Here is a 24709-nt window from a genome sequence, read left to right on the forward strand (position 1 = left end):
CCAAAGCTTCGACATCCTTCCTATAATGCGGTGACCAGAACTGCACGCAATACTCCAGGTGCGGCCTCACCAGAGTTTTGTACAGCTGCATCATGACCCCGTGGCTATGAAACTCGATCCCCCTACTAATAAAGGCTAACACACCATATGCCTTCTTAACAGCCCTATTAACCTGGGTAGCAACTTTCAGGGATTTATGTACCTGGATACCAAGATCTCTCTGCTCATCTACACTACCAAGAATCTTCCCATTAGCCCAGTACTCTGCATTGCTGTTACTCCTTCCAAAGTGAATCACCTCACACTTCTCCGCATTAAACTCCATTTGCCATCTCTCAGCCCAGCTCTGCAGCCTATCTATGTCCCTCTGTAACCTACAACATCCTTCGGCACTATCCACAACTCCACCGACCTTCGTGTCATCCGCAAATTTACTAACCCACCCTTCTACACCCTCATCCAGGTCGTTTATAAAAATGACAAACAGCAGTGGCCCCAAAACAGAACCTTGCGGTACACCACTAGTAACTAAACTCCAGGATGAACATTTGCCATCAACCACCACCCTCTGTCTTCTTTCAGCTAGCCAATTTCTGATCCAAAGCTCTAAATCACCTTCAACCCCATACTTGCGTATTTTCTGCAATAGCCTACCGTGGGGAACCTTATCAAACGCCTTACTGAAATCCATATACACCACATCCACGGCTTTACCCTCATCCACCTGTTTGGTCACCTTCTCGAAAAACTCAATAAGGTTTGTGAGGCACGACCTACCTTTCACAAAACCGTGCTGACTATCGCAAATGAACTTATTCTTTTCAAGATGATTATAAATCCTGTCTCTTATAACCTTTTCCAACATTTTACCCACAACCGAAGTAAGGCTCACAGGTCTATAATTACCAGGGCTGTCTCTACTCCCCTTCTTGAACAAGGGGACAACATTTGCTATCCTCCAGTCCTCCGGCACTACTCCTGTCGACAATGACGACTTAAAGATCAACAACAACGGCTCTGCAATCTCCTCCCTGGCTTCCCAGAGAATCCTAGGATAAATCCCATCTGGCCCAGGGGACTTATCTATTTTCACTCTTTCCAAAATTGCTAACACCTCCTCCTTGTGAATCTCAATCCCATCTAGCCTAGTAGGCTGTATCTCAGTAATCTCCTCGGCAACATTTTCTTTCTCTACTGTAAATACTGACGAAAAATATTCATTTAACGCTTCCCCTATCTCCTCTGATTCCGCACACAACTTCCCACTACTATCCTTGATTGGCCCTGTTCTAACTCTTATCATTCGTTTATTCCTGATATACCTATAGAAAGCCTTAGGGTTTTCTTTGATCCTATCCGCCAATGACTTCTCGTGTCCTCTCCTTGCTCTTCTTAGCCCTCCCTTTAGATCCTTCCTGGCTAGCTTGTAACTCTCAAGCGCCCTAACTGAGCCTTCACGTCTCATCCTAACATAAGCCGCCCTCTTCCTCTTGACAAGCGCTTCAACTTCTTGAGTAAACCACGGCTCCCTTGCTCGACAACTTCCTCCCTGCCTGACAGGTACATACTTATCAAGGACACGCATTAGCTGCTCCTTGAATAAGCTCCACATTTCGTTTGTGCCCATCCCCTGCAGTTTCCTTCCCCATCCTACACATCCTAAATCTTGCCTAATCGCGTCATAATTTCCTTTCCCCCAGCTATAATTCTTGCCCTGCGGTATATACCTGTCCCTGCCCATCGCTAAGGTAAACCTAACCGAATTGTGATCACTATCGCCAAAGTGCTCACCTACATCTAAATCGAACACCTGGCCGGGTTCATTACCCAGTACCAAATCCAATGTGGCATCGCCCCTGGTTGGCCTGTCCACATACTGTGTCAGAAAACCCTCCTGCACACACTGGACAAAAACAGACCCATCTAAAGTACTCGAACTATAGTATTTCCAGTCAATATTTGGAAAGTTAAAGTCCCCCATAACCACTACCCTGTTACTCTCGCTCCTGTCGAGAATCATCTTCGCTATCCTTTCCTCTACATCTCTGGAACTATTCGGAGGTCTATAGAAAACTCCCAACAGGGTGACCTCTCCTCTCCTGTTTCTAACCTCGGCCCATACTACCTCAGTAGACGAGTCCTCAAACGTCCTTTCTGCCGCTGTAATACTTTCCTTGATTAACAATGCCACACCCCCCCCTCTTTTACCCTCTTCTCTGTTCTTTCTGAAACATCTAAATCCCGGAACCTGCAACATCCATTCCTGCCCCTGCTCTACCCATGTCTCCGAAATGGCCACAACATCAGGATCCCAGGTACCAACCCATGCTGCAAGCTCACCCACCTTATTCCGGATGCTCCTGGCGTTGAAGTAGACACACTTTAAACCAAGTTCTTGCTTGCCAGTGCCCTCTTGCGTCCCTGTAACCTTATCCCCTACCTCACTACTCTCAACAGCCTGTACACTGGCACTGCAATTTAGGTTCCCATTCCCCTGCTGATTTAGTTTAAACCCCCCCGAAGAGCACTAACAAATCTCCCCCCCAGGATATTGGTACCCCTCTGGTTCAGGTGAAGACCATCCTGTTTGTAGAGGTCCCACCTACCCCAGAAAGAGCCCCAATTATCCAGGAAACCAAAACCCTCCCTCCTACACCATCCCTGCAGCCACGTGTTCAACTCCTCTCTCTCCCTATTCCTCTCTTCGCTAGCACGTGGCACAGGCAACAACCCAGAGATAACAACTCTGTTTGTTCTCGCTCTAAGCTTCCACCCTAGCTCCCTGAATTTCTGCCTTAAATCCCCATCTCTCTTCCTACCTATGTCGTTGGTGCCTATGTGGACCACGACTTGGGGGTGCTCCCCCTCCCTCTTAAGGATCCCAAAAACACGATCGGAGACATCACGTACCCTGGCACCTGGGAGGCAACACACCAACCGTGAGTCTCTCTCGTTCCCACAGAACCTCCTATCTGTTCCCCTAACTATGGAGTCCCCAATGACTAATGCTCTGCTCCTCTTCCCTTTTCCCTTCTGAGCAACAGGGACAGACTCTGTGCCAGAGACCTGCACCCCATTGCTTACCCCTGGTAAGTCGTCCCCCCCAACAGTATCCAAAACGGTATACCTGTTGTTGAGGGAAACGGCCACAGGGGATCCCTGCACTGCCTGCTGGTTCCCTTTCCTTCCCCTGACGGTAACCCATCTACCTACTTCTTTTACCTGAGGTGTGACTGCCTCCCTATAACTCCTGTCAATAATCCCCTCCGCCTCCCGAATGATCCGAAGTTCATCCAGCTCCAGCTCCAGTTCCCTAACGCGGTCTGTGAGGAGCTGGAGTTGGGTGCACTTCCCGCAGATGCAGTCAGCAGGGACACTCTTGGCGACCCCTACCTCCCACATTCTGCAGGAGGAACATACAACTGCCTTTACCTCCATTCCCACTATTCTAGATTCCCAATAAATCTACTGAAAAACCAAACGAAAAAAAAAGTCAAAACTTGTTCGCTTAGCAATCCGACGGACTGAAATACAGCTGCAACACTGGCATCTACCTGACAAAATGGAAACTTCCCCAGGTATGTCCTTTCCACAAAGAGCAGGACAAATCCAATCTGGCCAATTACCGCCCAGCAGCCTACTCTCCATCAACAACAGAGTGCTATCAAGCATCAATTACTCAGCAATAACCTGCTCAGTTTGATATTTTCCAGGACCACCTGGCTCCAGACCTCATTACAGCCTTAGCCTAAACATTGACATAAGAGGAAAATTCCAGATGTGAGGCAAGAGTGACTGCCCTTGACATCAAGGCAGCATTTGACTAAGTGTGTGAAAAAGGAGCTCTAGTAAAACTGAAGTCAATGGGAATTGGGAGAAAACTCTCCACTGGCTGGAGTCACACCTATCACAAAGGTAAATTGGTTGTGGATGTTGAAGGACAATCATCTCAGCCCCAGGACATTACTACAGGAGTTCCTCAGGGTAGTGTCTTAGACCCAACCATCTTCAACTGCTTCATCAGTGATCTGCCCTCCATCAAAAGGTCAGAAGTAGGGATGTTCGCTGATGATTGCAGTGTTCAGTACCATTCACAACTCGTTAGATACTGAAGCAGTCTGTGTCCTTATGCAGCAAGACTTGAATAAAATTCAGGCTTGGGCTGATAAGTGGCAAGTAATATTCGTGCCAACAACTGCCAGGCAATGACCATCTCCAACAAAAGAGAGTTCAACCATCTCCCCTTGACATTCAACGGTATTATCATCACAGAATCCCCCACCATCAACAAAGGGTAATTGTTGACACGTGTTTTTGTGACTGAATGGCTGTTTCCAGTGGCGTTCCGCAGGGCTCAGTACTGGGTCCCCTGGTTTTTGTGGTATATATTAATGATTTGGACGTAAATGTAGGGGGCATGATCAAGAAGTTTGCAGATGACACAAAGATTGGCCGTGTGGTAGATAGTGAGGAGGATAGTTGTAGGTTGCAGGAAGATATTGATGGTCTGGTCAGATGGACAGAAAAATGGCAAATGTAATTCAACCTGGAGAAGTGTGAGGTGATGAATTTGGGGAGGTCAAACAAGGCAAAGGAATACACGATCAATGGGAAAGTACTGAGAAGTGTAGAGGAAGTGAGGGACCTTGGAGTGAATGTCCATAGATCCCTGAAGGTAGCAGGACAGGTCAATAAGGTGGTTACAAAGGCATATGGAATCCAAACTTTTATTAGCTGAGGTATAGAATATAAGAGCAGGGAGGTTATGCTGGAACTGTATAACTCATTGGTTAGGCCACTGTGTGCAGTTCTGGTCACCTCATTACAGAAAGGATGTAATTGCACTAGAAAGGGTACAGAGGAGATTCACGAGCATGTTGGCAGGACTGGAAAAATGCAGCGATGAGGAAAGATTGGATAGGCTGGGGTTGTTCTCATTGGAACAGAGAAGGCTGAGGGGAGATCTGATTGAAACATACAAAATTTTGAGGGACCTGGATAGAGTGGAGGTGAAGGGTCTATTCACCTTAGCAGAGAGGTCAGTGACTAGGGGGCATAGATTTAAAGTGATTGGTAGAAAAATTAGAGGGGAGATGAGGAAAACCTTTTTCACCCAGAGGGTGATGGGGGTCTGGAACTCACTGCCTGAATGGGTAGTTCAGGCAGAAACGCTTACCTCATTCAAAAGGAGTCTAGATGTGCACCTCAAGTGCCGTATCCTGCAGGGCTACGAACCAAATGCTGGAAGGTAGGATTAGAATTGCTGGATCGTTTTTCAGCCGGCGCAGACGCAATGGGCCAAGTGGCCTCTTTCTGTGTCTTAAACTTTCAATGATTCTGTGAAGAAGGCAGCTCACCACCACCTCCTCAAGGGCAATTAGGAATGGGCAATAAATGCAGGCCTTGCCAGTGATGCTCACAACTCACAAAATAATTTTTTTTTTAAATCAATAATTTGGTTATAAATCAATTTATTATAGCAGTGAAAAAGTGTAATTAAATGTGTTTAAATGTAGATATAATTAGGTGCAATAATGAAAAAAAGAAAAATACAAAAATGTTGGATTTATCAAACAGAACTGAGCAAAAATTACCCTGAGAATTAAATATCCCTATGTGATTTAAAGATATATTTATGCACATCATTTTGCATATAAATAGTTTTATTGAGAAACAAATATATGCTGCAAAATCCAAAATAAAAGCATGATTATTTTAATATGGTGCTGTTTTCCCACCCCATGCTTTTAATAATCTTAAATATTCAAATGTTGTGTACGAACAAGTAGCAGTGGCAGTTTGTCACTAACAACCAGCTAAAAGCATTCATGAGACTTGTGTTTCTTCTATCCATTCTCAGCAAGTGGGCATCATTGCGAAGTCCAACATTTACTTCCCATTCCTTAACTGCACTGAGATGGTGGTGGTAGGCTTTGTTCTTGAACTGCTGCAGTCCATGTGGTGATGGTGACCCACTATGCTGTTCACAGAATCACAGAATAATACAGTGCAGAAGAGGCCCTTCGGCCCATCGAGTCTGCACCGATGCATTAAGGACACCTGACCTGTCTACCTAATCCCATTTGCCAGCACTTGGCCCATAGCCTTGAATGTTATGACATGCCAAGTGCTCATCCAGGTACTTTTTAAAGGATGTGAGGCAACCCACCTCTACCACCCTCCCAGCAGTGCATTCCAGACCATCACCACCCTCTGGGTAAAAATGTTCTTCCTCAAATCCCCCTTAAACCTCCTGCCCCTTACCTTAAACTTGTGTCCCCTCGTAACTGACCCTTCAACTAAGGGGAACAGCTGCTCCCTATCCACCCTGTCCATGCCCCTCATAATCTTGTACACCTCAATCAGGTCACCCCTCAGTCTTCTCTGCTCCAGCGAAAACAATCCAAGCCTATCCAACCTCTCTTCATAGCTTAAATGTTCCATTCCAGGCAATATCCTGGTGAATCGCCTCTGCACCCCCTCCAATGCAATCACATCCTTCCTATAATGTGGCAACCAGAATTGCACACAGTACTCCAGCTGTGGCCTTACCAAAGTTCTATACAACTCCAACATGACCTCCCTGCTTTTGTAATCTATGCCGCGATTGATAAAGGCAAATGCCCCATATGCCTTTTTCATCACCCTATTAACCTGCCCTTCTGCCTTCAGAGATCTATGGACAAACACGCCAAGGTCCCTTTGTTCCTCAGAACTTCCCAGTGTCAGGCCATTCATTGAATACTTCCGTGTCACATTACTCATTTCAAAGTGTATCACCTCATACTTTTCAGGGTTAAATTCCATCTGCCACTTTTCTGGCCATTTGACCATCCTGTCTATATCTTCCTGTAACCCAAGACACTCAACCTCACTGTTAGCCACTCAGCCAATCTTTGTGTCATCCGCAAACTTACTGATCCTACCCCCCTCATAGTCATCTATGTCGTTTATATAAATGACAAACAATAGGGGGCAAGACCTCATCCCTCTTTTTACCTATGTCATTGGTACCAACATGTACCATGACCTCTGCCTTATCACCCTCCCCCTTCAGGATGCCCTGCAGCTGTTCAGTGACATCCCGGACCCTGGCACCAGGGAGGCTACACACCATCCTGGAGTCACGTTGACGGCCACAGTAGCATCTATCTGTTCCCCTGGCTATAGAATCCCCTATTACTATTGCTCTTCCTCTCTTTCCCCCTTCCTGTGCAGACAGGCTGCTTGTGGTGCCAGAAGCTTGGCTCTGTCTGCACTCCCTGGAGGAACCAGCCTCATCAGCCTCCAAAATGGAATACCAATTTGCAAGCGGGACCCCAGGGGACTCCTGAACTACCTGCCTATTTCTCTTGGACTGCCTGGTAGTCACCCATTCCCTTCCTTAATCAAGTCCCTTCAGATGCGGTGTGACCACCTCTCTAAACATGCTATCCATGATGCTCTCAGACTTGCGGATGCTCCACAGTGTTTCCAGCCACCGTTCCAGCTCTGAAACCGAGCTTCCAGGAGCTGCAGCTGGATACACTTCCTGCACACATGCTGGTCGCGGGGACTAAAAATGTTCCCGGATTCCCACATGCAGCAAGAGTAGCAAACCACAGCTTTAAGCTCCCCTGTCATGACTAAACCCATTAAATTTAAAACTTTAGAAGACTATTATAATAAAAAAATAAATCAACTAAGTCTTGCTAAAACAATGACTTACAATTCAATCCAGTTTGAAAAAAACCCACCAGGACTTAATCACCAGTCAGCTGTGCTCTTTGGAAACTCCTGGCTCCCCTCAAGCTCTTTGAGGACAGGTAGGAAATGAAAGGAGCTCCTCGCTCCCTCCTCACCGAACTGCCTCAGTCACAAAACTCCCACTTTAGCACTCTATTGCAGCCCCAAGTCAGCACTCCACTGCAAAAAAAAAACTTCTTGTTAGATAAGGAGTTTTCATTCTTGTTATTCTTTGTAGTGATTTGATACAACTGTGTGGCTTGCTAGGCCACTGAAGAGGGCAGTTAAGAGTCAATCATGTTGGTATGGGACTAGGGTCATTTTTGTATTCATTCACGGGATCTAAGCAATGCTGGCCAGGCCAGCATTTATTGCCCAATCCCTAATTGCCCTTGAGAAGGTAGTGGTGAACCAGTTTCTTGAACTGCTGCAGTCCATGTGGTGTAGGTACACCCACAGTGCTGTTAGGAAAGGAGTTCCAGGATCTTGACCTAGCAAAAGTGAAGGAATGGCGATATAGTTCCAAGTCAGGACGGTGTGTGACTTGAAGGGTGCTGTATGTGTATACCTTTAAGAGGTGTGGCTACAAGATCATGATAATCATGTAAGAGGTGTGATGTAACACACCACATGACTCAGTGTTTAGCAGTCTTGAAAAAACACCTGTAAGTGAACATCTCGCTGTACTAGCTGCTCTACCATTACTCAATAAAGAATCCACAATATTGCATTACTGATCCCAGCTGGAGTGGTCAGTTTTTGTGTACTGTCTCTACTAACACATAGGTTCAAGGAACATGCAACGTGTTGGCAGCAGTGAGATTTCTGAAGACCCAAAGATGCAGCGTGTTAGTTCTGCTGAGTTTTTAGAAGAGCCAGACATGTTACAAGCTGAAAATGGTATTCAGATTCTGGAAGATCAGACCACGTTGCATTTTTTCTCTCAAGTCTACTCAGCAACGATCTGGATCTCCAATACCCCAACACTTCATGTCTTCTTACCTTCAAAGCAGTGTAGTCAGCAGCAAATGGCTAAGCTTCTTTTCACTGCAGTCTGTGAAGTCAGGAGGCTTCAGGCTCCTGTTGAATCAACTGACATGGGGATTCTGAGGTCAGTTTCTCAGGGTAGGCGGAGGGTAGGCGGTGGTGTAGTGGTATTATCACTGGACTAGTAACCCAGAGACCCAGGGTATTTCTCTGGGGACAAGGGTTCGAATCCCACCACAGCAGAAGGTGGAATTTGAATTTAATTAATAAAAATCTGGAATTAAAAAAGCTAGTCTAATGATGACCATGACACCATTGTCGATTGTTGTAAAAACCCATCTGGTTCACTAATGTCCTTTAGGGAAGGAAATCTGCTGTCCTTACCTGGTCTGGCCTACATGTGACTCCAGACCCACAGCAATGTGGTTAACTCTTACATGCCCTCTGAAATGGCCTAGCAAGCCACTCAGTTGTACCTAACCGCTACGAAGTCAATAAAAAGGAAAGAAACCGAATGGACCACCCGGCATCGACCTCGGCACCGGAAAAGACAACGGCAAACCCAGCCCTGTCAACCCTGCAAAGTCCACCTTACTAACATCTGGGGGCTTATGCCAAAGTTGGGAGAGCTGTCCCACAGACTAGTCAAGCAACAGCCTGACATAGTCATACTCACGGAATCGTACCTTACAGACAATGTCCCAGACACTGCCATCACCATCCCCGGGTATGTCCTGTCCCACCGGCAGCACAGACCCACCAGATGTGGTGGCACAGTGGTATAAAGTAAGGAGGGAGTTGCCCTGGGAGTCCTCAACATTGGCTCCAGACCCCATGAAGTCTCATGGCATCAGGTCAAACATGGGCAAGGTAACCTCCGACTGATTACCACCTACCGCCCTCCCTCAGCTGATGACTCAGTACTCCACCATGCTGAATACAACTTGGAGGAAGCACTGAGGGTGGCAAGGGCACAAAATGGACTCTGGGTGGGGGACTTCAATGTCCATCACAAGAGTGGTTCGGTAGCACCACTACTGACCAAGCTGGCTGAGTCCTAAAGGACATAGTTGCTGGACTGGATCTGCAGCAGGTGGTGGGGAACCAATACGAGGAAAGAACATACTTGACCTCATCCTTACCAATCTGCCTGCCACAGATGCTTCTGTCCATGACAGTATTGGTAGGAGTGACCACCACACAGTCCTAGTGGAGACAAAGTCCCGCCTTCACATTGAGGATACCCTCCATCGTGTTGTGTGGCACTATCACCGTGCTAAATGGGATAGATTTTGAACAGATATAGCAATGCAAAATTGGGCATGCATGAGGCGCTGTGTGCCATCAGCAGCAGCAGAATTGTACTCAACCACAATCTGTAACTTCATGGCCCGGCATATCCCCCACTCTACCATGACCATCAAGCCAGGAGACTAACCCTGGTTCAATGAAGAGTGCAGGAGGGCAGGCCAGGAGCAGCACCAGGCATACCTCAAAATGAGGTGTCAACCTGGTGAAGCTACAACACAGGACTACTTGCATGCCAAACTGCGTAAGCAGCATGCGATAGACAGAGCTAAGCGATCCCATAACCAACGGATCAGATCTAAGCTCTGCAGTCCTGCCACATCCAGCCATGAATGGTGGTGGACAATTAAACAACTAACTAGAGGAGATGGCTCCACAAATATCCCCATCCTCAATGATGGGGGAGCCCAGCACATCAGTGCGAAAGATAAGGCAGAAGCATTTGCAACAATCTTCAGCCAGAAGTGCCGAATTGATGATCCATCTCGGCCTCCTCCTGAAGTCCCCAGTATCACAGATGCCAGACTTCAGCCAATTCGATTCACTCCGCGTGATATCAAGAAACGACTGAAGGCACTGCTTACTGCAAAAGCTATGGGCCCTGACAATATTCCGGCAATAGTACCGAAGACCTGTGCTCCAGAACTTGCCGCACCCCTAACCAAGCTGTTCCAGTACAGCTACAACACTGGCATCTACCCTGCAATGTGGAAAATTGCCCAGGTATGTCCTGTACACAAAAAGCAGGACAAGTCCAACCCGGCCAACTACTGCCCCATCAGCCTACTCTCAATCATCAGTAAAGTGATGGAAGGTGTCATCAACAGTGCCATCAAGCGGCACTTGCTTAGCAATAACCTGCTCAGTGATGCTCAGTTTGGGTTCCGCCAGGGCCACTCAGCTCCTGACCTCATTACAACCTTGGTTCAAACATGGACAAAAGAGCTGAACTCAAGGTGAGGTGAGAGTGACTGCCCTTGACATCAAGGCAGCATTTGACCGAGTATGGCATCAAGGAGCCCTGGCAAAACTGAGGTCAAAACCCTCCGCTGGCTGGCCACACAAAGGAAGATGGTTGTGGTTGTTGGAGATCAATCATCTGAGCTCCATGACATCACTGCAGGAATTCCTCACGGTAGTGTCCTAGGCCCAACCATCTTCAGCTGCTTCATCAATGACCTTCCATCAATCATAAGGTCAGAAGTGGTGATGTTCACTGATGATTGCACAATGTTCAGCACCATTCGTGACTCCTCAGATACTGAAGCAGTCCGTATAGAAATGCAGCAAGACCTGGACAATATCCAGGTTTGGGCTGATAAGTGGCAAGTAACATTCGCGCCACACAAGTGCCAGGCAATGACAATCTCCAACAAGAGAGAATCTAACCATCTCCCCTTGACATTCAACGGCATTACCATCACTGAATCTCCCACTATCAACATTCTAGGGGCTCCCATTCACCAGAAACTGAACTGGAGTAGCCATATAAATACCGTGGCTACAAGAGCAGGTCAGAGGCTAGGAATCCTGAGGCGAGTAAGTCACCTCCTGACTCCCCAAAGCCTGTCCACCATTTACAAGGCACAAGTCAGGAGTGTGATGGAATACTCTCCACTTGCCTGGATGGGTGAAGCTCGACACCATCCAGGACAAAGCAGCCCGCTTGATTGGCACCCCATCTACAAACATTCACTCCCTCCACCACCGACGCACAGTGGCAGCAGTGTGTACCGTCTACAAGATGCACTGCAGCAATGCACCAAGGCTCCTTAGACAGCACCTTCCAAACCCGCGACCTCTACCAACTGGAAGGACAAGGGCAGCAAATACATGGGAACACCACCACCTGCAAGTTCCCTTCCAAGTCACACACCATCCTGACTTGGAACTATATCGCCGTTCCTTCACTGTCGCTGGGTCAAAATCGTGGAACTCCCTTCCTAACAGCACTGTGGGTATACCTACCCCATATTTACTGCATCGGTTCAAGAAGACAGCTCACCACCACCTTCTCAAGGGCAATTAGGGAGGGGCAATAAATGCTGGCCTGGCCAGCGACGCCCACATCTCATGAATGAATAAAAAAAAAACATTGGGGGCAACTTGAGGAAGTCTGGGCGAGTTCAATTTTGTACAGAGGTAACAGATCCCGTTAATGTTTGCGAGCTGCATCAAGACGGTTTAGCGTCATCATGGCAGTGGGCTACCGGGTTAAGCACAAAATCGGCAGATTTTCAGTATGGGGAGCGTTGCAATCCATCAGAGAACGGGTGACAGTCAACACATCGAACGGAGGAGTTTTCCATTGTGGTTTCAGGACGAGCAATCACTATTGCAATTTTTCGGAGGAAGATCGTCATTACAGTTTTGGGCCTTCGATTTTCCTTCATGTCAAATCCACCCTTCATGGGTGGAATTAAGCCAAAAGTGTACAAATTCAGCAACAACGCCACAACCTCCAAGCCTGTCCACTAGTGGTACTACAACAAGTCTCCACAGCAAGAGACGACAGAGCCACAACCTCCAAACCAGTTCAGCAGTGGAACTGCAACTCTTTTTTCATTGTAGAAGACAGCACCAAACCATCCATGTCTGTTCAGAATTGGTATTGCAAGTCTTCCTATTATGTGGCTTCATAGCTTATCTTTTCTTCTGTCGTTGTAACAATACAGAGTTACTGCAATCATAGCAACACTTTTTCCTACTATTAATTGGAAAGCATCTGACATGCTTTCAGAATTCTTCTTTTCAAGCACAGAATCAAGCTTTGTTTCGATGAACTAGCCATTGATGATCCACAGAAGCAAGCATTAAAGATGCACATAGCTATTGGCAATGAAGGACTACATCATCTCTGACGAAGAACAGAAGAATCCTGCAAAGATTTGGTCCACTCTAGAAGACCAATTACACCTCAAGCTCAATTTTCGAGTGCACTGACTCCAATTCACGTCTTTCAGAAAACAGCCTAGCAAATCCATCGACCAGTTTGTCAGTTGTTGCAATGCCAAAGACTGAGAATGTGATTTTACTGGCTCCGAGCTGGCCAGATCATATCATCGAACTTGTGATTGCATCCACACTGAACTCTACCAAAAGGATCTTTTGGACAAACCCAAAGAGTACACAGTTGACGCCTTATTGAAAGATGCCCGCAAATTTGAGTGCATCATCCTAGGTCAATAACGCCTGCAATCTCTATGTGTGACAAGTACCATAGGTGCATTGAATAGGGATTCCAAATCCAAGACACCATGTACAAGGTGCAGGCTTTTGCATTCGTCTAAACCCTGTCCAGCACTTAACGCCATACACAAAGCATGTGGTGTCAGAGACCACTGGCAACGACAACGTCACAAAGCCAAGACAGACACTGTGGGAATGAGTCCTGAACACAAACATTTAAAGTGCAGGACATCTTTGCGCCCTGACAAGCTTTGCAATTCTCCGTCATGACAAAACCGATTCATCCACGAAGATTCTGGTGACACTAACACTACTGACCCCGAAGGTCAGAGTGCAAGCACAAGCGAGCGAACAGAACAGTCATTCCATGTCATCAATGTTACTAAGCACGTTGATTCAATTACTCCACTAGAAGTACTTGCAGCCATTCGTATTTCATGTCCAGGAAAAAAAGGCACACATTTGCTCTAGGCAAAAGTCAGCACGGGTGCCAGTGCAAACATTTTCCCCTTACGCATCTTAAAACGCATATATCCAGGTAAATGGAATTCCAAGAAAGCTCTGACCAATGCTCAGCTAACTGCTTACAATGGGTTCCCGAACCCATGTCTCGGATCCATTACAATTAAGTGTTGTTATAATGATTCAGATTGGAAACTTCAACTTTTCTATGCTGTTCAAACAAATGGGCCTGCTGTCACTAGACTGCGAACATGCAGTGATCTAACCTTGATAACCATCCACGGCATAGGGCAATGCCAAGCACCTTCTCTCTCCAGTCCTCAGATGGTGACTAGAAGGAACCTTGCAACAAATAGTTTCTCAGGTTTTCCAATTCTTTTGGGCCTCCTTATCTCGAGAGACAATGGATATGCGCCTGGAGGTGGTCAGTGGTTTGTGAAGCAGCGCCTGGAGTGGCTATAAAGGCCAATTCTCGAGTGACAGGCTCTTCCACAGGTGCTGCAGAGACATTTGTTTGTCAGGGCTGTTGCACAGTTGGCTCTCCCCTTGCGCCTCTGTCTTTTTTCCTGCCAACTACTAAGTCTCTTCGACTCGCCACATTTTAGCCCCGTCTTTATGGCTGCCCGCCAGCTCTGGCGAACGCTGGCAACTGACTCCCACGACTTGTGATCAATGTCACAGAATTTCATGTCGCGTTTGCAGACCTCTTTATAGCGGAGCCATGGACGGCCGGTGAGTCTGATACCAGTGGCGAGCTCGCTGTACAATGTGTCTTTGGGGATCCTGCCATCTTCCATGCGGCTCACATGGCCAAGCCATCTCAAGCGCCGCTGACTCAGTAGTGTGTACAAGCTGGGGATGTTGGCCGCCTCGAGGACTTCTGTGTTGGAGATACGGTCCTGCCACCTGATGCCAAGTATTCTCCGGAGGCAGCGAAGATGGAATGAATTGAGACGTCGCAAGTTTTCCAATTTTGCCCATATTGTGATCAGAAGATAGAAGCTCTTTTCAACCTCTGCGCGCCTTGTGGTTTCAAGATACCTAGGGGTGATGTTATGACCAGGTGAGAAAGACTTCTCAGGGTCCCTTTCAGCCTTCACCTGGTCTTACTGTAACAGGGTTTTATTTTTAAACACACTGTGTTTTTAGCTCCCCCTTGGTGAATCCTTATTCACCGCTTTCCAATTATAAGGTAAAGAAACTAGCACAAACAGGTTTTCTTAGGTTTAAAGAAGGAGAACTTTTATTAAAACTGTCTCTACAATTTAAAACACCCCAAGTTGAAACTCTGCAACAGCCAGTTAGTCATGTGACTAAACTGGTCTGATCACCTCTGTTTGTGAATTAAATTGGAGCAGGGAGTGGCTCCTTTGTCTACAAGCCTGTCTGTTAATATGCAAAAATATTTTTTTGCCAGGGGCCTGACAATTCCTTGTAACAGGCCTTCTCTTCTTCCCAGCAACAATTTGAAATTTAATGTCCATGTGGCAAAATTAATGTGCCTCATTCTTGGCAGATGGGGGTCTGCATGACAGTGAGAACAAGGATGAGGCACAGCCTGTTACATCTGACATACAGCATCTCCAGTGCGAACTGTATCCAGTACATAAGGTTAGAGATGTTCTTTTAGAACAATGCAGAAAAATGAAAGAAATGCATGGCAATCATGCTGGGAGTGAACTTCCCAAATTAGCTATTTGTCAGCAAGTTAACATTCAAAATCCTATCACCAGAACATGGAGTTCTGCAACAGTCTCCAAAGTTCGACCAGAAATACATTCTTATGAAGTAACTACACCTACTGGCACCACATTGTGTCGTAACCTAGTTCAAATCAGAGCTGTTCATAATCCCAAGTCCATGGAAACCTCCATTGCAACTCGTACAAGATTGAAGACTATTTCTCAGACAGAGCCTACACAATCTTCTTCCATGAAATCCAATTCACAAACATCTGTAACAGTATCTGAAAACTGTTACCCTGTTTCGAAATCTGTCAGAATTATTAAACCATCTTTACATTACGCAATTTATATTCTTGCAATTTTATTTGTATCATCTCATAACACTTTTCTATACGTGTATATAGTTAACTTCTACTTGCCTAAAAGAGATGTTCAAATTTGTAAATATGTTCCCCTTCTTTTCCTTTTGAGTAAAAAGGTGTACACCTTTTAGAGGTATGGTTACAAGATCATGTTAGTCATGTAAGAGCGATGATATTACACACCACGTGATTCAGAGTGTTTAGCAGTCTTGAACACACACCTGTATAGTGAACATCTCAATGTACTAGCTGCTCTGCCATTACTCAATAAAGAATCCATAATATTGCATTACTAATCCCATCTGGAGTGGTCAGTCTTTGTGTACAGTCTATACTAACACAGAAGTTCAAGGAACACGCAACAGAGGGAACTTGCAAGTAGTCGTGTTCCCATGCGTTTGCTGCCCTTGTCCTTCGAGGTGGTAGAGGTCAGAGGTTTGGAAGGAACCTTGGTGTGTTGCTGCAGTGCATCTGGTATATGGTACACGCTGCTGCCACTATGCTTTGGTGGTGGAGGGAGTGAATGTTTAACATGGTGGAATGGGGTGCCGATCAAGCAGGCTGATTTTTCTTGGATGATATCAAGCTTCTTGAGTGTTATTGGAGCTGCTCTCATCCACAGGCAATTGAAGAGTATTCCATCACAAACTAGATTTGTGCCTTGCAGATGGTGAACAGGCTTTGGGGAGTCAGAAGGTGAGTTATCGCTGCAGAATTCCCAGTGTTTGACCTGCTCTGGTAATCATAGTATTTATATGGTTGGTCCAGTTAAGTTCTGGTCAATGGTAGCAGCCAGGATGTTGATGGTGGGCGATTCAGCAATGTCAATGCCACTAAATGTCATGGGGAGATGGTTAAATTTTCTCTTATTGGAGATGATCATAGCCTGGCACTTGTGTTACTTGCCACTTATCAGCCCAAGCCTGAATGTTGTTCGGGTCTTATTGCATGTGGGCTTGGACTGCTTCAGTACCTGAGGGGTTGCAAATGGTACCGAGCACTGTGCAACCATCAGCAAAGATACCCACTTCTGATCTTATGTTGGAGGGAAGGTCATTGATGAAGCAGCTGAAGATGGTTGAGCCTAGGACACTACCCTGAGGAACTCCTGCAGCAATGTCCTGGGGCTGAGATGATTGGCCTCCAACAATCACAACCATCTTCCTTTGTGCTAGGTTTGACTCCAACCAGAGAGCTTTCCCCCTATAATAAAAACAGAAAATACTGGAGAGAGAAACAGAGTTAACGTTTCAGGTTGATGACCCTTCATCAGAACTGGGAAAGGTTAGAAATGTAATAGGTTTTTAGCAGGTTAAAGGGTGGGGGGAGAAGAACAAAAGGGAAGGTCTGTGATATGGTCGAGAGCAGGAGAGATTAAGACCATTGAACATCAAGGAGAGATGATTAGACTCTCTCTTGTTGTAGATGGTCATTGCCTGGCATTTGTGTGGCGTGGATGTTATTTGCCATTTATCAGCCCAAGCCTGAACACTGACCAGGTCTTGCTGCATGCAGACACGCGCTGCTTCAGTATCAAGGAGTTACGAATGATACTGAATACTGAACATCCTCACTTCTGACTGTATGATGGAGGGAAAGTCATTGATGAAACAACTGAAGATGGTTGACCCTGAGGAACTCCTACAGCAATGTCCTGGGACTGAGATTATTGGCACCCAACAACCACAACCATCTTCCTTTGTGCTAGCTATGGCTCCAACCAGTGGAGAGTTTTCCCCTTGATTCCCATTGACCGATTTTGCTCAGGCTCCTTGATGCAATGCTCAGTCAAATGCTGCTTTGATTTCAAGGGCAGTCACTCTGACCTCACCTCTGGAATTCAGCTCTTTTGTCCATGTTTGGACCAAAACTATAATGAGGTCTGGAGGTGAGTGGCCCTGACAGAATGAGCATTGATGAGCAGGTTGTGCCACTTAATAACACTGTCGATGACATCTTCCTTCAATTTGCTGATGATTGAGTGTAGTCTGATGGGGCAGTAATGGCCAGATTAGATTTGTCCTGCTTTTTGTGGACAGGACATACCTGGGCAATTTTCCACATTGTTGGGTAGATACCAGTGTTGTAGCTGTACTGGAACAGCTTGGCGAGGGGTGCAGCTAGTTCTGCAGCACAACTCTTTAGTACTACAACTGGGATGTTGTCAGGACCCATAGCCTTTGCTGTATCCAGTGCCTTTAGTTTTTTCTTGATATCATGTGGAGTGAATCTGATTGGCTGAAGACTGACATCTGTGAACGTCAGGAGGAGGCAGAGATGGATCATCCACTTGGCACTTCAGCTGAAGGTGGCTGCAAAGGCTTCAGTCTTGTCTTTTGCACTCACATGCAGGGTTCTGTCATCATTGAGGTGGGGGATGTTTGTGGAGCCTCCTCCATAAAGTTAGTTGTTTGATTGTCCACTGCCATTCATGTCTGGATGTGGCAGGACAGCAGTGCTTTGATCTGATCTGTTATGGGATCGCTTAGCTCTGTCTATTGCATGCTGCTGCCATTGTTTAACATTCACATAATCCTGTATTGTAGCTTCAATAGGTTGGCACCTCATTTTTAGGTATGCGTGGTGCTGCTCCTGGCATGATCTCTTACGCTCCTTATTGAACCAGGGCTGGTCCCCTAGTTTAATGGTAATGGTAGTGTGAGGAATATGTCGGGCCATGAGGTTACAGATTGTGGTTGAATACAATTCTGTTGCTGCTAATAGCCCACAGTGCCTCATGGATGCCCAGTTTTGATCTGCTAGATTTGTCCTGAATCCATCCCATTTAGCACGGTTGTAATATCGCACAAAACATTGGAGGGTGTCCTTATTGTGACAACGGGACTTTGTCTCCACAAGGAGTTGCCCTACCAATACTGTCATGGACAAATGCATCTGCGACAGGTTGTTTGGTGAGGATGAGGTCAAGTAGGTTTTTCCCTCTTGTTGGTTCTCTCACCACCCACCACAGCCCAGTCTATCAGTTATGTCCTTCATGGCTCAGCCAGCTCAGCCAGTAGTGGTGCTACCGAGCCACTACTGGGCACTGAAATCCACCACCAGAGTACATTCTGTGCCCTTGCTTATTCCAAGTAGTGTTCAACATGGAAAAACACTGATTCATCAGCTGAGATGATGCAGTAGGTGGTAATCAGCAGGAGGTTTCCTTGCCCATGTTTGACCTGACGCCATGAGACTTCATGGAGTCCAAAGTCAATGTTGAGGACTCACAGGACCACTCCCTCCCGACTGTACAGTGTCGCTACCTCTGGAGGGTCTGTCTGTGTCTGATGGGACAGGAGATACCCAGGGATGGTGACAAAGGAGCCTGGAACATTAGCTGTAAGGTATGATATGGTGAGTATGACTATGTCAGGCTGTTAACTTGACTAGTCTGTGGGATAGCTCTCCCAATTTTGGCCCAAGTCCCCAGATATTAGTGAAGAGGACTTTGCAGGGTTGACTGGGCAGGGCGTGCCTTTGTCATTCCTGGTGCCTAGGTCGATGCCAGGTGGTCTGTCCAGTTTCATTCTTATTTAACCTTTCTGTAGTGGTTTGATACAACATCAGGTGAGGGCAGCAGATTTCCTTCCCTAAAGGACAACAGTGAACCAGATGAGTTTTTAACGACAATCCAGCAGCTTCATGATCACTTTTACCGAAAACAGCTTTTGATTTCCAGTCCCACTGAACTGAATTCAAATTCTCACACTGCTATGATGGGATTTGAGTTGACGTTCATTGGATTACTCATCCAGTAACATAACCACTACACGGCCTGCCCTACAAATAATATTTATGAGAAAAACGCAAGTTTGTTTAATGTTGAATATAGACAGGACAAATGAAATCGAATTTCAACAAAATGTCAGCACAGCTCTCCTTTTCGTGATGTAACTCAAATTCACACTAAATATAGACCATTGGGAAGCTCCACCTCTCACGGAGTTGGATATTACCCCCACTACGTGGCATTTTGGTGTCATATTTAATTTCTAATAGGAACTGGGACCTATTCCTAGAGGAGATTTCCAGTGTTCTGTTGTACGCTGTGGCCACGTATAGAAATTATTGTTCCTTCCCCAAATACATTCCCCTGAAAAGCTTCCCCATTGTATTTTAATGCTGCTTTCTATCTTGTGTATTTTATGAGAAGAATGTGAAAAGATGAGAATATATTTTACAGTTATAGCGTTTCCAAACTACAAAGTGTTGACATTTACTGCTTTTATTGGAAGTAAAATGCAATGGTCGTTGAGTGCAGCTTTATTATTTCACTATGTAATGATGAGATACATCCACGCCTTGTAAAATCGACCAAATACCCTTGGGAAATTCTAAACTTAACAGTCACGATTTCGAGTGCAAATTGGAATTAAATGCTCATAGAATCATTTCCAATTGATTATCTTAAAGGTTAAGGGACATCCATTATGCTTCATCATAAAATACACCTTCATCGCCATTTCTTGCAACAACAAAATGATTTTTTAATGTAAACAGTTATAATGAACAGCCACCTATTTCCTACATGTTAATCTTCAAGCTTCTAAACAGATTTAGTCTAGGCCTCTAAGAAATCTAAAGAACACCTGACAGTCAACTTACCTGGATAATAAAAACCATCAACTTCTGACCTCGCAATTACCCTCTGACCTCTAAGGCTGTCCAATATTCTTCCGGCCTGTTTTGTAGCTTTTTGTACACTGGGGTTATGGCTCCTGGGAACATGATTCATGGCCCCCAGCTCCTGCAAAGGTTAGTTAAAAAGCGGAATTCCCAAGACATAAAGGTAAATTTTACTAAGAAATGATTTGACATCTTTATAATCTTGTGAATGAGACAAACACAAGCACATACAAAATGCACAGCTATTTTTATAATTGCATTCTTCTCGGGTTCATAAGCTTCAGTGATATTCGTAATAAGATGTATACAATGGATTTCTCATTTGGAGTCAATTTATTTACTGGATCAGCTGAAGGCCTTTCAGGAAGATTTTCTCCCTGGACTGAAGACATTCATTAAAAAATGCCATAAACAATATTGTGCATTTATTACAGGGTTGATAGAGAGATTTCCCCTCATGTTCCAAAATGTTCCATAGTCCAAAGTCATTTTACGTCTTTTGAATTAAATAAATGACATCTGCATTGTGTATTTTGCATTGTAACCTGGGGCAACCAATGCACTCATATTATATGGAGCTTAGCCCCGAGGTCTAAGATATTCAAAGCGTCAATACAGTTGGCCAGCGTGAATGGAGCAGGGAACCTGTGCAGAAACCGTGCACAAGACTTAGTACAGCCACGGGAATTATTAAATTGGGTAATTCGGGATAACATACTGCGATAGGTTAAATGGCTTAGCCACTTAGCATGATGGGATATCTAGCATATAATGCAAAGGATCAAAGTACATATATATACGGCTGGTGGGAGGGGGTGGCGTAGTGGTAATGTCACTAGACTAGTAAACCAGAGGCCCAGGCTAAAGCCCGGGGGACCTGGGTTCAAATCCCACCACAGCAGATGGTGAAATTTGAATTCAAATAATACAAATCTGGGATTAAAAAGAAAGCTAGTGTAATGGTGACCATTGTCGAGTGTTGTAAAAACCCATCTTGTTCACTAATGTCCTTTAGGGAAGGTAATCTTCCATCCTTACCTGGTCTGGCCTACATGTGACTCCAGACCCACTGCAATGTGGTTAACTCTTAAATGCCTTCTGAAATGGCCTAGCAAGCCACTCAGTTTCTCAAGGGCAGTTAGGGATGGGCAATAAATGCTGGTCTTGCCAGTGACACCCACATCCCTTGAATGAATAAAAAAAATAGTCATTTGATAGTTTAGAACTTGAGACATATTGTCAAAGCTTTTCATCTTGCACTCATCGGTACAATCCTCAAGAATACCTATGTAAGGGAAAACAACAACTTTATACTGTATGAGAAGAGAGTGCTGATTGGTTGGCAAATGAACTCTGATTGGTAGAGGTGTTGCCATGGTGAAGCTAGCTGTTTCACGCTGCCACTATGCAGCAGCAACACGTGTGATGTTCGCCACTAACAGGATGCAGCCATCAAGCCAAAAACATGTCCTGCCTATCACACAAATGAGTAATGTGATATACGAATTTCAATTCCAGTGTGATGCTAGGTATTGGTATTACATTGGTATTCTTGCGGATTGTCCTGATGAGTGCAAGACGAAAAGCTTCAACAACATGTCTCTATTTTCAGTAATACTCAAAAAAAAAAATGCAGTTGACAGGGGGGCTGAGATAGAAAAGAACGTGGACAGCAGGTGTAAAATGTAGCTAACTGCTTTAGTATACCTAACTTGAAGAAGTGTAAGGTAAGGCCAGAATGACTGTTAAATAATATTTGAATTAGGTTGCATAATCATATGCTGAACAATGTGAAGAGATAATGCCAGAGTTAAAGTAATCAAGTAAGTACATTCTATAGGAAAATGCTGAGAGATTAGTTCAGTACAACACTGTATGGAATGTAGAATTCAGCAACCTCGAGGACTGGCAACAGGTAAGAGCCAGGGCCCACCTACACCATCTCCTGCCAAAGTCAGTCATGGGACATCTGTTTAGTCAGCATGAATGACAGTTGCAGACTAAGAAACAGTATAAGTAGGTGTGTTTCAAGAAAAGTGTAAAAACATAATGAAAACCTCTGAGAGATGAACTCAGTATTAGGAACAACCTCAATTGCTCAGCTCCCAGCCCCCGATGAGTCTCCTAGATGTGAGTGTGTAGGTGTGTAGCTTGTTTTTATTACTCGTGCTATACAATAAAATCTACATCAAGTGAAACTGACTCCTAGGTTTTGAGCCTTTAGTCACAGTGCGGATCATTCCAATAACAGAGGTCTCTCAGTTACCCGACATCTATTTAAAATGGTTGCTGAGATAAACATGTAGTGACGTGGGACAGTCAAGTTTTGGATGTCCTGACATTTGCACAAGTTGGAGAATGGGAAGACAGTCAGAAGCCCAAGGGAAAAGTTAATACCGGAGGTGACAAAAGGCATGGGTAAGGGTTTCGGCAGCAGATGGGCTGCGATAGGGATGCAGGTGAACAATGCTTTACAGTCTTTATATGATGGACAGGATAGGGGGTCAGAAACTCAGGTCAGCATTGAATAGTATGTTGAGTTTGTGAATGGTCTGTTTAAGTTTAAAGGGTGCCCAAAGAGGGGACAGGGTGGATTTGATGGCAGAGATACAGAGCTGGTGGTAGCTTTGTTTTTCCAAATGTTTATCTAGAGGAAATTGCAGCTCATTCAACGCTAGGGATTTGCAAGCAATTTGACAACACAGTAGAAACGAAAACCGACTGAATGATTTTTTTTCTATTCATTCATGGGATGTGGGCGTCGCTGGCTAGGCCAGCATTTATGACCCATCCCTAATTGCCCTTGAACTAAGTGACCATTTCAGAGGGTATTTAAGAGTCAACCACATTGTTTTGGGTCTGGAATCACATGTAGGCCAGACCAGGTGAGCACAGCAGATTTCCTTCCTGAAAGGACATTAGTGAACCAGATGGGTTTATACAACCATCGACAATGGCTTCATGGTCACCATTGGACTAACTTTTTATTTTAATTCCAGATTTTATTCATTGAATTCAAATTTCACCATCTGCCATGGTGGGATTTGAACCCATGTCCCCAGAGCATTAGGCTGGGCCTCTGGTTACTAGTCCACTGACACTACCACTACACCACCGCCTCGCCAACAATATCCTCCCTTTAAAACAAAATATTTGCATAATATTTATCACTTTTTCAAGCTACCCACTCTGAGACATCAAAATAACAGAAAATTCTGTATTATGGCAGGACTCGAGTACTTTTAATATCAAAAGTAGTTGCCTACATTATATGCTTCAGTAATATTTATACAGTAGTTGTCAGCCTTGAGTATTGCTGAAAATAGAGACATGCTGTCGAAGCTTTTCCTCTTGCACTCATCAGGACCATCCGCAAGAATACCAATGTAAGGGAAAACAACAACTTTATATTGTATGAGAAGAGAGTGCTGATCGGTTGGCAACTGAACTCTGATTGGTAGAGGTGTTGCCATGGAGAATGCACCAGTTTATGGTGACTGACAGTTAACTGCCAAGCTTTCTTTGAAATTTAAACCAGGCAGCTTGAGTCCAGTTAACAGTACGAAATGCTCCTGAAGACCGGAGCGACGGCAGGCTCTCTCTCTCTCTCTCTGTGCCGACTCGCAATTTCAGAGGCTCCAGCATTTTACTGGGATTGATCAAGGCATTGCCCTGAAGAATGAACCAGCAAATGGCTGTCACTTATTTTGTTTAGCTGAAACAGACGCAACGTGTGTACATGTTCTTTCTGTCTGCAAAGAACAGGGCCCTGTGTATTAATAAATGTAGCTTCCAGTACGTGCAAATGCACCACACTGCGAGCCCTACTGACAATCTTAAATTGGTTGTCAGTGTAATTCTTAGCACACTGAGGATTATTTAGCAAATGTTGTCCAATTGCAGAATCACATCTAATGTTGGACACTGTGTTTTGAGTTTTGTAAGCTCAGGTTCATTGGGTATGGCCTGTACCTTGCCCGTTGCGAACAGCAGAAGGGACATTTGCTAAAATATCCTCAGTGTGCTAAGAAACATGCTGCCAACCAATTTAAGATCGTCAGTAGGGCACGCAGTGTGGCGCATTTGCCTGTACTGGAACCTACATATATTAATACACGGGGCCCTGTTCTTTGCAGACAGAAACAATATGTACACACATTGCGCCTTTTTCAACTAAACAAAATTAGTGACAGCCATTCGCTGGTTCATTCTTCAGGGCAATACCTTATCCAAACAGAGTCAAGTTGCCTGGTTTAAATTTCAAACAAAGCTTGGCAGTTAACTGTCAGTCACTGTAAACTAGTGCATTCTCCATGACAACGCCTCTACCAATCAGAGTTCACTTGCCAACTGATCAGCACT

At 45.1% G+C, this 24709-nt stretch overlaps 1 protein-coding gene across 5 annotated transcripts in view; it reads right to left on the minus strand.

Moving 5' to 3' along the window:
• Positions 1–24709, minus strand: part of LOC137371185 (von Willebrand factor A domain-containing protein 3B-like) — a 293943-nt gene that overhangs the window by 122253 nt on the left and 146981 nt on the right. For all 5 annotated transcript variants that reach the window (XM_068033287.1, XM_068033286.1, XM_068033288.1 and 2 more), the window contains exon 23: positions 20327–20468. In XM_068033287.1, the coding sequence (XP_067889388.1) occupies positions 20327–20468 (142 nt within the window). The remainder of the gene's footprint in view (positions 1–20326; positions 20469–24709) is intronic.

The sequence above is a fragment of the Heterodontus francisci genome, chromosome 6, assembly GCF_036365525.1.
Source record: "Heterodontus francisci isolate sHetFra1 chromosome 6, sHetFra1.hap1, whole genome shotgun sequence".
NCBI classification, from domain to species: Eukaryota; Metazoa; Chordata; class Chondrichthyes; order Heterodontiformes; family Heterodontidae; genus Heterodontus; species Heterodontus francisci.